Below are 13780 nucleotides of genomic sequence, written 5' to 3'. Positions count from 1 at the left end.
TGTGACTTCTCGTAGGATGTTTTGGTTACGCAATTGGAGAGCTGACGCTAAGACCAAATGGAAGCTGGCGTTGGCGCCCTACTCAGCCTCAAAGTTGTTTGGAGCGGCATTAGATCCGTTGCTGGTAGAGGACAAGGATAAACGCAAGATCCTTCCGTCATCCTACAGGAGGCACGAGCGCAGGTATGCTCCCTACGGGCAGCGACAATTCTTTCGTCCGTTCTCTGGATCAGGGATGCCCTATCAACAAAGACCTTATTCTCAAGGTTCGGATCGTTCCTCGGAAAGACAGTCCTTTCGGGACAGAGGCCGGCTGCATGTCCAATCTAGATGCCCATTCCGGTGATCCGGATACAGGCCGTTCAGACGAGGCAAGTGACTCAAGTCGGTCGGCTCCCATTGGTGGTCGTCTCCAAGGTTTTCATCATCAATGGGAGTATTCCAGGTGTGAACAATGGATCCTTCGCACCGTGACTTTCGGTCTGTGTCTGGAATTTCTCTCCACTCCTCCAAGTCGTTTCATCCGTTGTCAAGTCAATTCTGGCTTGTGTCAGACAAGGCGACCTTTTGCAATCGGTGGATCTCAAGGAGGCCTATTTGCATGTGCCTATCCATCCAGCACATCGCAGATTCCTGCGCTTCGAGTACAATGGCCGTCATTTCCAATACTGCGCGATGCCCTTCAGTCTGTCTTCTGCCCCAAGAACATTTACCAAATTGGTGGCAGTAGTCGCAGCTCAGCTCCGCCTGATACCAGTGAGAATCCTGTGTTACCTCGACAACATTCTCGTCCTTTCGTCTTCTCCACAGTAGGCAGCTCAAGACATATCAGCTGTGATCACAATATTCCAACAATACGGCTTCACCATCAACTTACCAAAGAGTCACCTCACGCCCACCACTCGCATTCTTCATTTGGGGACGATCATAGACTCCAGCAAAGGCCAGGTGTTTCTTTCACCAGACCGGATCCACAGCCTCAGAAGCCTGGTGTCTCAGGTGAGATCACACAGGGCGGTGTCCCCCCTGCTGCTATCCCAACTGCTTGGGAAGATGGTGTCGTGCATAGCTATCGTTCCTTGGGCACGCAGACACTCCCGTCAGTTGCAGTGGTTTCTGCTACGGTTCCAGAAGTCAGGGAGAGGCACGTCCAAGACTCCTGTGTTTCTCCCAGCTCAAGTTCAGACATCACTCCTATGGTGGCTGTCTCCGGCGCTGTCGAAGGGGTGCACCTTTTTGGAACCAGACCGGCTCGTTGTGACATCAGACGCGAGTCTGCAGGGGTGGGGTGCTCACCTGTTGAACGAAGTGGTGCAAGGTCTTTGGTCTCCGGAGGAGAGGATGCACAACATCAATTGGTTGGAGCTGCGAGCGGCGCGTCTGGCCCTTTGGCGGTTTCGTCCTCTCTTAGAGGGTCAACATGTCCTGCTCCTCACGGACAACATGACAACGAAGGCCCACGTGAATCGAGAAGGGGGAACTCAATCCAAACCCTTGATGTTAGAGGCGGAGAAACTGTTGTCTTGGGCAGAGAGCCACACGAAGTCGATTCGGGCGGATCACATTTCTGGAGAAGCCAACGTTCAGGCAGACTGGCTCAGCAGAGAACATCTAGATCCAGCGGAGTGGCGCCTTCATCCGGAGACATTTCAGGACATAATCCAGAGGTTTAGGACACCCCTGGTGGATCTCTTTGCCACGCCTCAGAACGCACAGCTCCCTAGGTTCATCTCCCGGTTTCCCTGCCAAGGAGCAGAAGGACACGACGCCCTCCGTTGTCGGTGGCCTCCCGGCCTGCTTTACGCATTCCCTCTGCTGCCATTGATCCCAAAAGTCATCAGGAAGGTCCTGAGGGAACGGGCCGAACTCCTTCTCGTCGTCCCTTGCTGGCCGCGCAGAGCATGGTACGCAGACTTGGTGAATCTTTCCACAGCTCCCCATTGGACTCTTCCTCCGCACAAGGTGTCACTCTCCCAAGGGGTCATCGCCCACCCAGACCCCCAGTGGCTCTGGTTAACCATGTGGCGCTTGAGCAGGTGCTCTTAAAGAAGGATGGTCTCCCAGATGATGTGATACACACCATTCAATCGTCTAGGCGGCCGTCGACGATTTGTATTTATGAGGCTTCTTGGAAAGCCTTTACTGTCTGGTGTTCTAAACGTCATGTTGACCCCACATCGGCCGATGTGCTGGAGGTCCTGCAATTTCTTCAAGCCAGTTTGGACAAGGGGTTGGCTCCGGCAACACTGCGGAGACAGGTCGCTGCTCTGGCCACGGTCTTAGCTCGCGACCCTCGTCGGCCTTTGTCTCATGATCCCAGGATTCGAGGTTTTCTTCGGGGGGCGACAGTCACCTCGCCGCCTATTGTACATCGTTACCCTTCCTGGGACCTGCCTTTAGTTCTTCACACTCTCACATCCGATCCATTTGAACCTTTGGCCTCCATCAGTTTAAAGTTCCTGTCGTTCAAGTTGGCGTTTTTATTGGCCATTACGTCTACAAGGAGGATTTCCGAGATTGCAGCGTTATCTGCCCACAAGGACCTTTGCATCTTCCATGCGGACAGAGTTGTATTGAGATTAGACCCTTCCTTTGTTCCAAAGGTGAACTCATGGTTCATCGAACCCAGGAGTTGGTCTTGCCTGATTTCTGCCCGGACCCTCACCATCCTCACGAGAAGCGTTGGCATACGTTGGATGTACGCAGGGCTCTGCGAAGATACCTTAAACGGACGGCTTCCTTTCGACATACTGAGGCCCTCTTGGTGTCCTTCCATCCTACTTCCATGGGTCGTAAAGTGTCTTCTTCAACTGTGGGTCGTTGGATCAAGGCGTGTATTTCGATGGCGTATGAACGCCAAGCCAGACCGGTTCCAGGCAGAATTTTTGCTCATTCTACTCGCAGTGCAGCGACAACGGCTGCGTGGGCTACTCAGGCTTCCATTACTGACATCTGTCGTGCTGCTACTTGGTCTTCAGCTTCGCAGTTCATCCGTCATTACAAGATTGATTGTTTTGCCTCGGCTGAGGCTTCATTTGGCAGACGAATGCTTCAACAAGTCCATTCTGCTGGGGTGGCCAAGAGCAGTCAGCCTCCCACCCTATAGTTGAGCTTGGGTATATCCCAGCCATGGAATGTAGGAAGCAGCGCACTGGAAAATGGACGTTGGCTTACGTGAACGTCCTTTTTCAGGGCGCTGCGACTACATTCCATTCCCGCCCTTGTTCTGGCTTCCTGCTCTGGCCGGCTTGTTGTTGGCGGTGTTTGTGTTTTTGTTTGTTTCCTTTCTTATAGATTCCTGGTTTCCAGCTCCTTCGTGAAAGACTGAAGTAATCAGCATAAAGGGGGCGGAGACCAGAGTTAAAAAAATTGAATATTTAACACCCAGTAATCAGCTACGAAGAAGTGAAGATCCCCCCCCCCTCCCCGGCCATGGAATGTAGTCGCAGCGCCCTGAAAAAGGACGTTCACGTAAGCCAACGTCCATTCTCTTGACAAAATTCTATCAGCCTATGCCCTGCTTTATTTTGTACTCCAAGGCCAAACTTGCCTGTTATTCCAGTTATCTTTTGGCTTCCTACTTTAGCATTCCAATCCCCCATGATGATAAGGACATCATTTTTGGTGTTAATTCTGTAAGGTGCTGTAGGGCTTCATAGAACCGGTCAACTTCAGCCTCTTCAGCACCAGTGGTTGAGGCATAGACTTGAACTACTGTGATATTGAATGGTTTGCCTTGGATTCGAACTGAGATCATTCTGTCATTTTGGGGATTGTATCCCAGTACTGCTTTTCCTACTCTTTTATTGACTATGGGGGCTACTCCATTTCTTCTGAGGGATTCTTGCCCACAGTAGTATACCTGATGGTCATCTGAATTAAATTCACCCATTCCTGTCCATTTTAGTTCGCTGATTTCTAAGATGTCGATGTTCAGGCTTGTCATCTCTTGTTTGATCACATCCAGCTTGTCTTGATTCATGGATCTTACATTCCAGGTTCCTATAGAGAAAAAATCTTTACAGCATCGACTTTCCTTTCACCACCAGATGCATCCACAGCTGAGCATCCTTTCGGCTTTGGCCCAGTCACTTCACTCTGGCGCTACTAGTACTAGCCCTCTGCTCTTTCCCAGTAGCATATTGGACACCTTCTGACCTGAGGGGCTCATCTTCCAGCATCATATCTTTTTGCCTTTTGATACTGTCCATGGGGTTTTCATGGCAAAGGTACTGGAGTGGGTTGCCATTTCCTTCTCCAGTGGATCACGTTTTGTCAGAACTCTCTGCTATGACCTGTCCGTCTTGGGTGGCCCTGCATGGCATAGCTTCATTGAGCTATGCATGCCCCTTCACCACGACAAGGCAATAATCCATGAAGGAGATTGCTATATATAGCATGTGTATATATGTGTTATGTATGTGTTTGGGTAGATACACACTTTCTCTTGAGAACAGGAAACAAAACTTCATTTTTAATGTGGGCCAGTGTGCTTGCAATAAAAAAAAAAATGACAATAAAGTTATCTGTTTTACGAGACGGTTCCTCATGGGAGAAGCTGGAGAGGTAGGACTCCAGAGGTAGGACTTCTGGGGTGACGAGACTCCTTTCCGTGGGTTGGCATGTCCAAGGAAAGCAATGAGCTGTCTGCCAGCCACTTTTTTAGCCAGCCCAAATTTCAGAGGGGAATAAATAAAGTGGGATGGATCTGGAAGGAAGTTCACAAGCCACACGGGTGGGTGGGTGGGGCAGAAAGGAGACCTGAGGGGGGACATCTTGACTAGGGCATCCAACTGCAAAAGTTTTTTTGCAACTGGGTTGCTCTACTTGGAGTGTCTGTCACATGACAGAATCCTCCAGCAGGGGGCACTGCTTTCCTGAATGCTGATGAGCGATGGGGTGTAGTGGGGGTGGAGGCTGGCGTTTGAGGGAAATACACCTTGTTGATTCCTGATGAAGGGCTCCTCGGCCGTGACAGTAGTTGAGAAGGAATTGTGGGGGCAAAGCAGCCATTAAATAGCTCAGCAGGGATGCTGGAGTCTTCAGTTCGATTTCTTTCCTATTGACGATTAATATACCATGGACAGTCATGCTACTCCTGGGAGCCCCAGAGGAAAAAATATTTTTGGAGCCTTTCCTATCCAGGCCACTAATGTTCTCCTCCTTCTGTGGTCTCCAGTCATGGTAGGAACTAGCGAGGAGAGCTTGGGATCTTGCCCTGGACATCAGAAAGTCCCCAGATTTCCACTGGTTTCTCCATCACCTTCTTACTGCAGGAGCTTCATGTAAGCCCTTGGCTGAATAAAAGACCTTCAGCCTGTGACTCCAGGCTTTGTTCATGAGAAGGAGAAGGAGAAGGAAAGCGCCAGAAGACCCTGGTTTGAAGCAGCGGCTAAGGTGTCTCACCACACTCGGAGCCAATCCATAGACCGAATTGTAAGGTTGGATCATCTGACACGGCCCTCCAGAAAACTAAACCCTTGACAAATGTCTATTCAGCCTCTATCAAAATCTCCAATAAATCCATTGTCTCTGTGGGCCAAACCGGGATTTTTCTAAACTTAAACAAAACACCATTTTGCAATCTCAGCTGATTGATTGGGCCGCAACTGTCCTCCCAAGGGATCAAATGCCCTCATTCAAGGAGCTGGGGATGCACCTGATTGCAGCAGGGTGGGGCTTTGCCCCATCCTTGTTTAGGACAGTCTCCTTTTTCTGATTTTGAACTACAGGTGTGGACACGCATGTGCATCGGATTTGCAACAGGTTAAAGTGGGCAAAAAAGGAAACAAAACTTCCAGAGGAAACGAGGCAAGCCCTGGAAGAATGGCTGCCCAGGTGAGCCTGTTCAAACTGGCCCTAAACATTTCACTTCTCTCCCTCTCTCTTAGTCTCCGTGTGGGATCCCAGCTCCCATGATTTTTGTGCAAGGACATTGAGTTACATTCCCACAATACCATTCCTTATTAAGTGGATGAGATGCAGGCAAAGGTGCTTCAAACTGGTCTCCAATTGACGTTTCCTTCCAGTATTGCCTCTTTAAGGAGGTGGGGGTGGTGGCAGGCTTCTGTTTTTCAAGGCTCATCACGTTTCCTCTCTAGACCTGGGATCCACCTTGGAAAAGCTCAGGTTTCTCTTAAAAAAAATGGGGGTGGGGCTTCAAGTCCTGGTGAATCCCTGCAGTTTTCTTGCCAACATTTTCAGAAATGATTTTCCATCACCACCTTGTTCTTTATAAGACTTTGAGTGAGGGACTGGGACCAGGATCACGCAACTGGCTTTGTGCTTGAGACGGGACTAGAATTTGTGGGTTCTCAGTTTCCAGTCTGGTGTCGTAACCACAGTGCCAAAGCAGCCTTCATTCCCATTCTCTGGAATGCAGGCTGGAAAACGCTCGTCTTAAGAAGTCTGCATTCCAGATGTATCCGTCAGCAGTGCTGTTCCTTCCAAAGGGATAGGCACACCTTCTCACTTGAAAAGGGGGCAAGGCCCCTTTTTCACCTATTACTCCATCTTTCCATTTATTTCAGTGTTGTAGCAAAGGTTGACCTTGACCTACAACAGCAGGATTTGAGTGTTCTGCTGTAGGAAATTTCTCACAGTTGTAGGACTTTGGCCAAGGCATTCTCTCTCCTATCACCATGTAGGGCTGTGGTTCCCATCACCATGGGTTAGCAGACATCAATGCACCAGCCAACACTTCACTTGTTAATGAAAGCCAAAGACCAGCTCCAGACTCGTCTTTCTTGCCAGGCGTCCCCAAGGAATCCGCCTAACCCTGTTGGCATCCTTGGGAACTATGCATGGAAGGTGGCTCTAAAATGCCTCCTCCAACCCAGGACAAAGGGAAGAGTTCTGGTGGGGCAGGGAGCAGCCTCTGTGCTTGCACTTTGGTAAATGGGGTGTGATGGCAATCTCACTTCCCTTTAGTGTCCCCAGTGTTGGGTACCAACTTGCCTCTATGGCTCGATGCTCCAGAATTGTAGTTATTTCCTGGTGTTGATGTTCCCGTGGTCTCACCGTTGGGAATTGTCTTCCTGTAACGTCTGAGGGTGGGCTGTTTCAGGCATCGCTGGATATCAATGTGTTACTTTTTCTACCACACTGAAATGTTTTCTTCTTTTTTTTGCTCTGCTGCCTGCAGAACTCTCTGGAGTGAGTTAAACTGGCTCCTGGTTGGCTTCGGGCAGCAGATCTGCTTGCCTGTCCATCCACGTTGCAGCAAGTGCCTCAACAGGAACATCTGCCTGGGATCCACAAAGCGCTGAGGAACAGCTCCACCCCCACCCATGGCCTCTTTGTCTCGGGGCTTCCGTTGCTTGGGAGAAGCTGTTTTCCACCAGGCCGAGACTTGGAGCCCGTCCTAGGAACTGCAGTGCCTCGTTGGACAAGGAGGAGGTCTCCTTGTCCTCCATCTCCGGGCACAGAAGTGTGGGGCTGGGATTTCACTCTGCCTCTTGAGCCTCCATGAAGAGGCAGCTATCTAGGAAGGATGATTTTATCCAGTGAGCACTTTTAATAAATAAAGTATGTGGGAAGGAGGCTTAGGTTGGCTTCATTCAAGGGGGTATCTGGAAGGAGAAGGAATGACTGCATAGATCTGGGGCAGGCAAGGGCCTTCAAGATGTTTATTTATATTTATATGATACATTATACTAAATATTCATAGCTGGTTTCCTCACTTAACAAAATCTCTCCAATGAAATGAAAATAATGCTTGGTGGAATGCTTGAAGCAGCAGCAGTCACACCACAATACTAGAAAGGGACAGATTGGGACAGCAGGGAGGGCTGGGCAGTGGGTGCCAAGCTCAGCATCCTTTCAGGGAAGGACTGATGCTTGAAGCAAGCTAAATTGGCGCAGCCTGGATGCTGGAGGAGCCAAAGCCAGCCTGTTGCAGAACTGCAGTCCCCTGGGCTTCTAACACCCACTGATGATTAATAGAATCAGAGTTGGAAGGGACCCAAGAGGTCATCAAGACCAACTGTCTGCACACTGCAGGATTCACTACACCATCCTTAGTAAATGATTAATAGAATCATAAAACTTGGAAGGGACCCAAGAGGTCATTGTAATTGTGAGAGATACTGGGAACTGCCAAGTCTGCATCTTGCCCCAAAAGCCAACTCAAAACAGGCAACAGAGTTTAAGGATGTGATGTCACTTAAGAGACCAACGTAGCATGCTTGCTCTGCTCTTGACTAGTTAGTGGTGATGCAGCTCTACAGACAAGGGGTCTCGTGGTTGAACTAGGACCAGAGGGGCCTCTGTTCAAAGCCACAGAGGTTCTTTAAGCTGGTTTCCTTAAACCAGCCAGTCTCATCCAGCCCAACTCAACATTTGGGAGGGGGGGGGACTTGAAGGAAGAAGTGCCCCAACTCCTGACCCAGAGGGATGTAGGTCTTAACATAAGGAACCCAACAGAATCCCACTGAGGTGGCTGCAGGTTGCAGAGTGCCCCTCCAACCTTCCCTGGGTTTTGAGGGTTTGGGTTTCTGTCTTACACCAGACTGGTGCCCCCCCCTCCTCCCTGCCTCGAATTTGCATTTCCAATGCTCCTCACTTGATGCCAGCAAAGGCCTTCTCCAACTCAGTCATCTGGTCCGATGTGCAGCCTTGGGAGCCCCCACTAAGGTGGCTCAGACTTGAAAGCAGTTACACCCGTTCTTCTGAGGAAAAGCTGCTGGAGGTTGAAGTCCAATTCTGGGCAGAAAAGGGTTGGCACAAGACCATGTCTCGATTGTGGGGGGAGGCTTTGATGCATTCACATCCTACTACACCAATAGCTGAATGGACAAATTATAGGATCCTAAATATGAATTGTGAGGATACATTTTCACATTTTAAAAGAAGCAAAAGGACCCATTGTTACTTCCCAGCACAGAAGGGGTGCATTTGGTCCTTGAGTGGCAAGGTTGGGCAATGACTCTTCCCGCACAAAAAGGTAAATCTAGATCCAAACTAAGTTTTGTCTGGTATCGTTTACGTTAGTTCATCAACAATGAATGCAGGTAATGCTGCTTATTTATTTAAACATTTTCTTGTGCTGCATTGAAAATGAAAACTTAGCAACATTAGCCTCTAAGGTGGCCGCAAAAGTGTCCATGGAGTGGGGTCATGACGCAGTTAAAGCCCCACCCTCTTTACCTGTGCCGCGTGTGCAACACAAAAGGGGCGGGGCTTCACTTCCACAGTGGCGGCAGTTACCTTGTCTTAGTGCCACATAGAAGACCGACATCAGCGCTCCCTGAGGTCAGGGGAAGGCTCAGACAAGGGAGGGCGTTTGTAATACTGAATCTTGAGAATTGTCAGAAAATGTGTTTGGAAGGAGCAAAAATGGAAAGAAAACAGAACAGACACCAACACAAGGAAAGCTTGCTGTCCATGAGAAATCAGTTTATTATTGACATTGTAGTATACGTTTTTAAACACAATGCAATTAAAGGAGTTCTTTTTGTCAGTTTTTGTGTGTGAGAGAATTTCTAAAATGTGCAGAAATCAAGTTACAGAACTGGCCTGATGGCAGAAAAAGAAGAAAGCGTGTGCTTTTATCCACCAGCATCGTTCCAGGAAGCAGAGGGCAGAAGTTATTCCCCTTTGGGAATAACGCAGGCAAGAGGCCAGGGTGATCGCTGGGCTCACGTGGGGCCTTCGTCCCACCCATTGTCCAGCCAGCCGTCAGTCTGGAAAACTAACAAAGCCCTTTCTTAGGCTGGCACCTGCACACTTGTCCTCTGGAGAAAAATGCCACAGGGCCGGTGCCTGTCTTTTGCCCCCATGTCTTTAATGTGAAGGCGATTCCATAAAACAATGAAGCCAAGCAGTTCTGACCACAAACCAAAAAAGGTGACTCAAAAAACACTTTCAACGCAAGCCATGCAAACCACCTGAAGATTTTCCACCTTAATACCGGTTTCCCCACACATTTTAAAAATGCACACCTCCCCAAGAAGGTGCCCCTTCCTCATTGGCACCATCAACATCTCCAGCTCCCTATTATGGTGGCTTCAGTCCCCCCGATGAAGAGCAGCCCCCCCCCCCCGAGATCAGCTGGACATCTCCTGGGGCTCTTAGCCCACCAACTCTAGGGGGGGAAGCCTAGCAGAAATGGGGGACGTCCAAGCAGAGGCAAAGGGGGATTCCTGCAACTGTAAACTGGAAGGGGGTGGAATTTCCATTTCTGTAGCCTTATGCACGTTATCATGCCACATTTTTTATGCCTCCATCCTTTAATCACTTACAGCAGGACAGCTATTAAATCATCGCAGAATGAAAATGGACTGCAGTGACATTTTCCTCCCTACTCATAAGTGGGTTCAGGGGCACCAGCTGGGGGGCAGGAAAGAAAAACTGAAGATGGCAGGAACAGCTGTGCAATGGAAGCCCTACCTCCTTTGTACATATGTCACCCATGGAAAGGGATGGGGCAAAAAATCCATTATAATAGTGATGTTTGAGGCACCAGCTTCTGTGACCTGTATCAATCCTTGACATCCTGCATGGACAATGATGAAGCCAAAAATTAATGGAATCAATAATCTGAAATGTAGTTTTTTAAATCCAAAATTCTTGTTTAATCTTTCCCAAATTGGGACCTTCCATAGATAAGTAGAAATACACTACTCATCGTTCTCAACCAATATGGCATTAAGGACGCTCTACCCTCAACACCTCTGGAGAGCCTCAAAGTGTACAAACTGGAGAGATAAACTTCAAAAATGAGAGGCATTGCTTGCTGCCTAACTGACAGGTGCCTACCGGCCCAAAAGGGTGGACGGGACCACCGCCAAGCCTTTCCTCTCTCCATCTAGATTTCACCTTTCTACAAGCCACAAGACAAAGTTCCAGAGAACCACAACACTCACGGATTTTACTTGTCCTTTCAAAAACAATCCCATCTTCTACAATCAGATTCACTGGAAAGAAAACAAGAAAGGGTGAGGTGTGAATTGCAACTTACAGTCTGTCGCACCCCTAAAAAGTTCTCACTGGAAGCTTCCTGGTTTCTTTAACAGGCGAGCCAAATCTGGAATTTGATTCCCTTGCAATATTTTCTCCTGTGGTTGAAGCCTGACTCCGAGGGGTGTAATTAGGCAGTGGAGGCTGGCACGAGGGGTGCAAATGCATTGCAAATTCATATATCCAGTATCTGAAGCCTTTTCAGAGCATCAGAGCCCTTGGTCTGGCCCGTGACTCTTACAGGGCCTTTCAGTCAGCCCAGGCAGTGCCTGAACAAAAGGCCCCTCTGGAAAGAAATGCTGCAATTGCTCAACCACTACCTTTTTTTTCAAATGGAGAATAAACTAAGCAAACTTCAAGTCCACCATTTTCAAAATATTCATAAAGCTCCAAATTTGTTCATTTATAACATGCAAAAACATCACTCTCCTCTGCCCCCCCCCTTTTCAGGAGCGCCGGAGGACAGTTTGTACACAAAAAGGGCAGGGCTTTGATTGCATCTGGACTCTAGGGACCCTCCCTGGTGGACACCTCCTAAGAGCAATAGGTAATCTCTGCCATCATGAAAAGGCAATTCCTTGTTTATATGCCCTCTGCTTTTTTTTAAAAAAAGGGGGGAAAACTACATCCCACTCAGCTAGCTTCTTAACACTTTTTTTAAAAAAGAAAGGAAGGTTGTTCCTTTTCCTAGGGAAGAAGGCACAGAGACCCATCCCTGCCCTTTTCCCTCCCCCATTAACAAAGCTGCGAGGCCCTTCCCTCCCTGCTCAGGGCACTCTTCTCTGGTGAGCAGTTTCTTCCTTGCCAAAGACCACCCTCAGCCTTTAAGAGGCTGCCCCCCAAAATGAAGGTGGGTAGGGTTCATTCATTAACTCAATTATATTTAGGTTTAATGAAGGCTCTATACGGTTAAGATTATTTCTGACTTGCCACGTATCCCTCCTGCCAAATTAATCATTCCAATTTGGTAGCTCATCTGGAGATGTCTGGAGTGTCACCAAAATGTTGGGAGCTGTACTTCTGTCCAGAGTGACCTCCACTTTGTGTCCAGAACTCTTAGTGGCATTTTTATGGGCAAGAGAGTTCTGCAGAAATTACTTGGAAATATTTGCCTTGATTTTACGCTGTTCAGAAACACTAGAAACCACATTCCCACCAAAAGAGAATCAATTTGGTGGGAAATTCCAAATTTGCCTGCTCTGTCCTGACCTGGGTCCAAGGCATGTTGGCATATGCAGCAGAAATTTCCCACGACACGTGTCCCACCAGGAATAAAGATGGAGTAAAAATACTCCTTGCCTAAAAGGCTTAGATGTAAGTTTCCCTGTGGGTTCCATTTTCTCGCCCCCTCGGAACAGTCAGTGGCCAATGACGACCACCAGATTTAATCACAGAGTCGCAGGAACCCCTCATTGCCCACTGTCTCTGGATGTTGAGCCTTCGCTGAGTTAGGCAGAAATGGACAGCTCTGGAGCTGATGGGCCAAGATGTTCTTTGGGGAAGAGCAGACCCACTGGTATCTAACATTCATTGCTTTCCCCAAGAGCAACCGTGTAAGAGCTAGAGAGCATCACACCAAATTCACAATCATGTTTACCACCTGTGTGAAGATTAGTCCCACCTGACTAAACCCTGTCAACATTTCTGGGGACAGAAAAAGGCTTCTACTGTAGGTTGCAAGCTGAAAGGGTGGCTGGCTGCCTCACAGCTCCTGAAAGATCAGCAAAATCAAAATTAATATCCTAAAAATAATAGAGATGAAATTCACCTTGAGATGTTTTTTGCTTACCAGCAAGAATTTCATTCTTGAAGGAACTTTTTTCTCATACGTCTCTCAAGTCTCACTAAAAAGTGTATTCTATTTTTTTTTACTTTATAACTTCATAGGCCATCCATTTCATTATTGAGTGACTCTGTTATAACAAAAATGAATTCAGATTGCAATCCCTTAATAAATGACAGGTTTCACATAGGGGTCCTTAAGAGGTGGGCTTGACTGCTGATGATCTCTGTCCTTGTAATCGTCTGTGGTATTTTGTAACATAAAAATCTTGTACTTGCTAAGTTATGGGTCTGAAAAAGGACTGGAAAGAAAAAGATCTGCTATGCTAAAAACAAGGGAATTTCAAGTGCTAACTGAATAAAGTACTGAAAAAAATAAAGTACTGAAGATAAAGTATGGAAAAAATAAACTCCAAACTTAGAACAGAAAGAGTCACAATCAAGGAATAGTTGGCTAATCCATTTCTGAAGTTGTTAACACTGCAGTCCACAGTAGTAGAAACTCTAGCTTTCAGCTAAATGGAAAGGAAAGGTGCTGATTTGGAATGTAAAAATATTTTAAAATATCTAAACGCAAATGGAGAAGAAAAGCAACTCAAACAATTCCTTATATAAAAATGGTCCTATAAATAATATATTCTAATATTGCCAGTTAAATGATCCATAATTAATACAAACTGCAAGAGTTTTCTCTCTCCCTCCCACCTTCTTCGCCTTCCCTTTTGCTTGCCGCCATCAGAGTGAATCCGCCTTGCCTGTGGAAAAATGTGGCGCATGGAGTGCGTTGTGGCCCTGTCCGTCGGGGTGGGACACAAGTTGTGCACCTTTCAAATGTCTCTGTGCAGGAGGAGCCGGAAGGGAAACGGGCCCCTCGGTGGGTTCAGAAGTTGCTGAAAATCTCCCGCTTCTTGTTCCAGTCCATCTGAGGCGCCCTCTTGTTCACCCTCTTGGCACGCACTCTCTCTTTGGCTTCCGCTGCAGTGGGACTCAGGTTCAACCCGCTTTCTTCAAAGGGATCTTTCTTTTTCACCTCTCTCAC

General features: G+C 47.9%; 2 protein-coding genes across 3 annotated transcripts in view; one reads left to right on the top strand and one right to left on the bottom strand.

Moving 5' to 3' along the window:
• The window catches only part of NTHL1 (nth like DNA glycosylase 1), a 25798-nt gene extending 16338 nt beyond the window's left edge, over nt 1-9460 (top strand). For both annotated transcript variants that reach the window (XM_070955043.1, XM_070955044.1), the window contains 2 exons: nt 5733-5838; nt 7145-9460. In XM_070955043.1, the coding sequence (XP_070811144.1) occupies nt 5733-5838; nt 7145-7268 (230 nt within the window). In that variant the 3' untranslated portion in view covers nt 7269-9460. The remainder of the gene's footprint in view (nt 1-5732; nt 5839-7144) is intronic.
• NHERF2 (NHERF family PDZ scaffold protein 2) overlaps nt 9376-13780 on the bottom strand; it is a 96837-nt gene continuing 92432 nt past the window's right edge. Inside the window, exon 7 of the mRNA XM_070955042.1 lies at nt 9376-13780. Coding sequence (XP_070811143.1) covers nt 13622-13780 — 159 coding nt within the window. The 3' untranslated portion in view covers nt 9376-13621.

The sequence above is a fragment of the Pituophis catenifer genome, unplaced genomic scaffold (assembly GCF_029215685.1).
Source record: "Pituophis catenifer annectens isolate HBS135680 unplaced genomic scaffold, rPitCat1.0.hap2 SCAF_16, whole genome shotgun sequence".
Classification (NCBI taxonomy): domain Eukaryota; kingdom Metazoa; phylum Chordata; class Lepidosauria; order Squamata; family Colubridae; genus Pituophis; species Pituophis catenifer.
The sequence above is the reverse complement of the archived record's forward strand: the minus strand, read 5'-3'. Positions and strand labels throughout refer to the sequence as shown.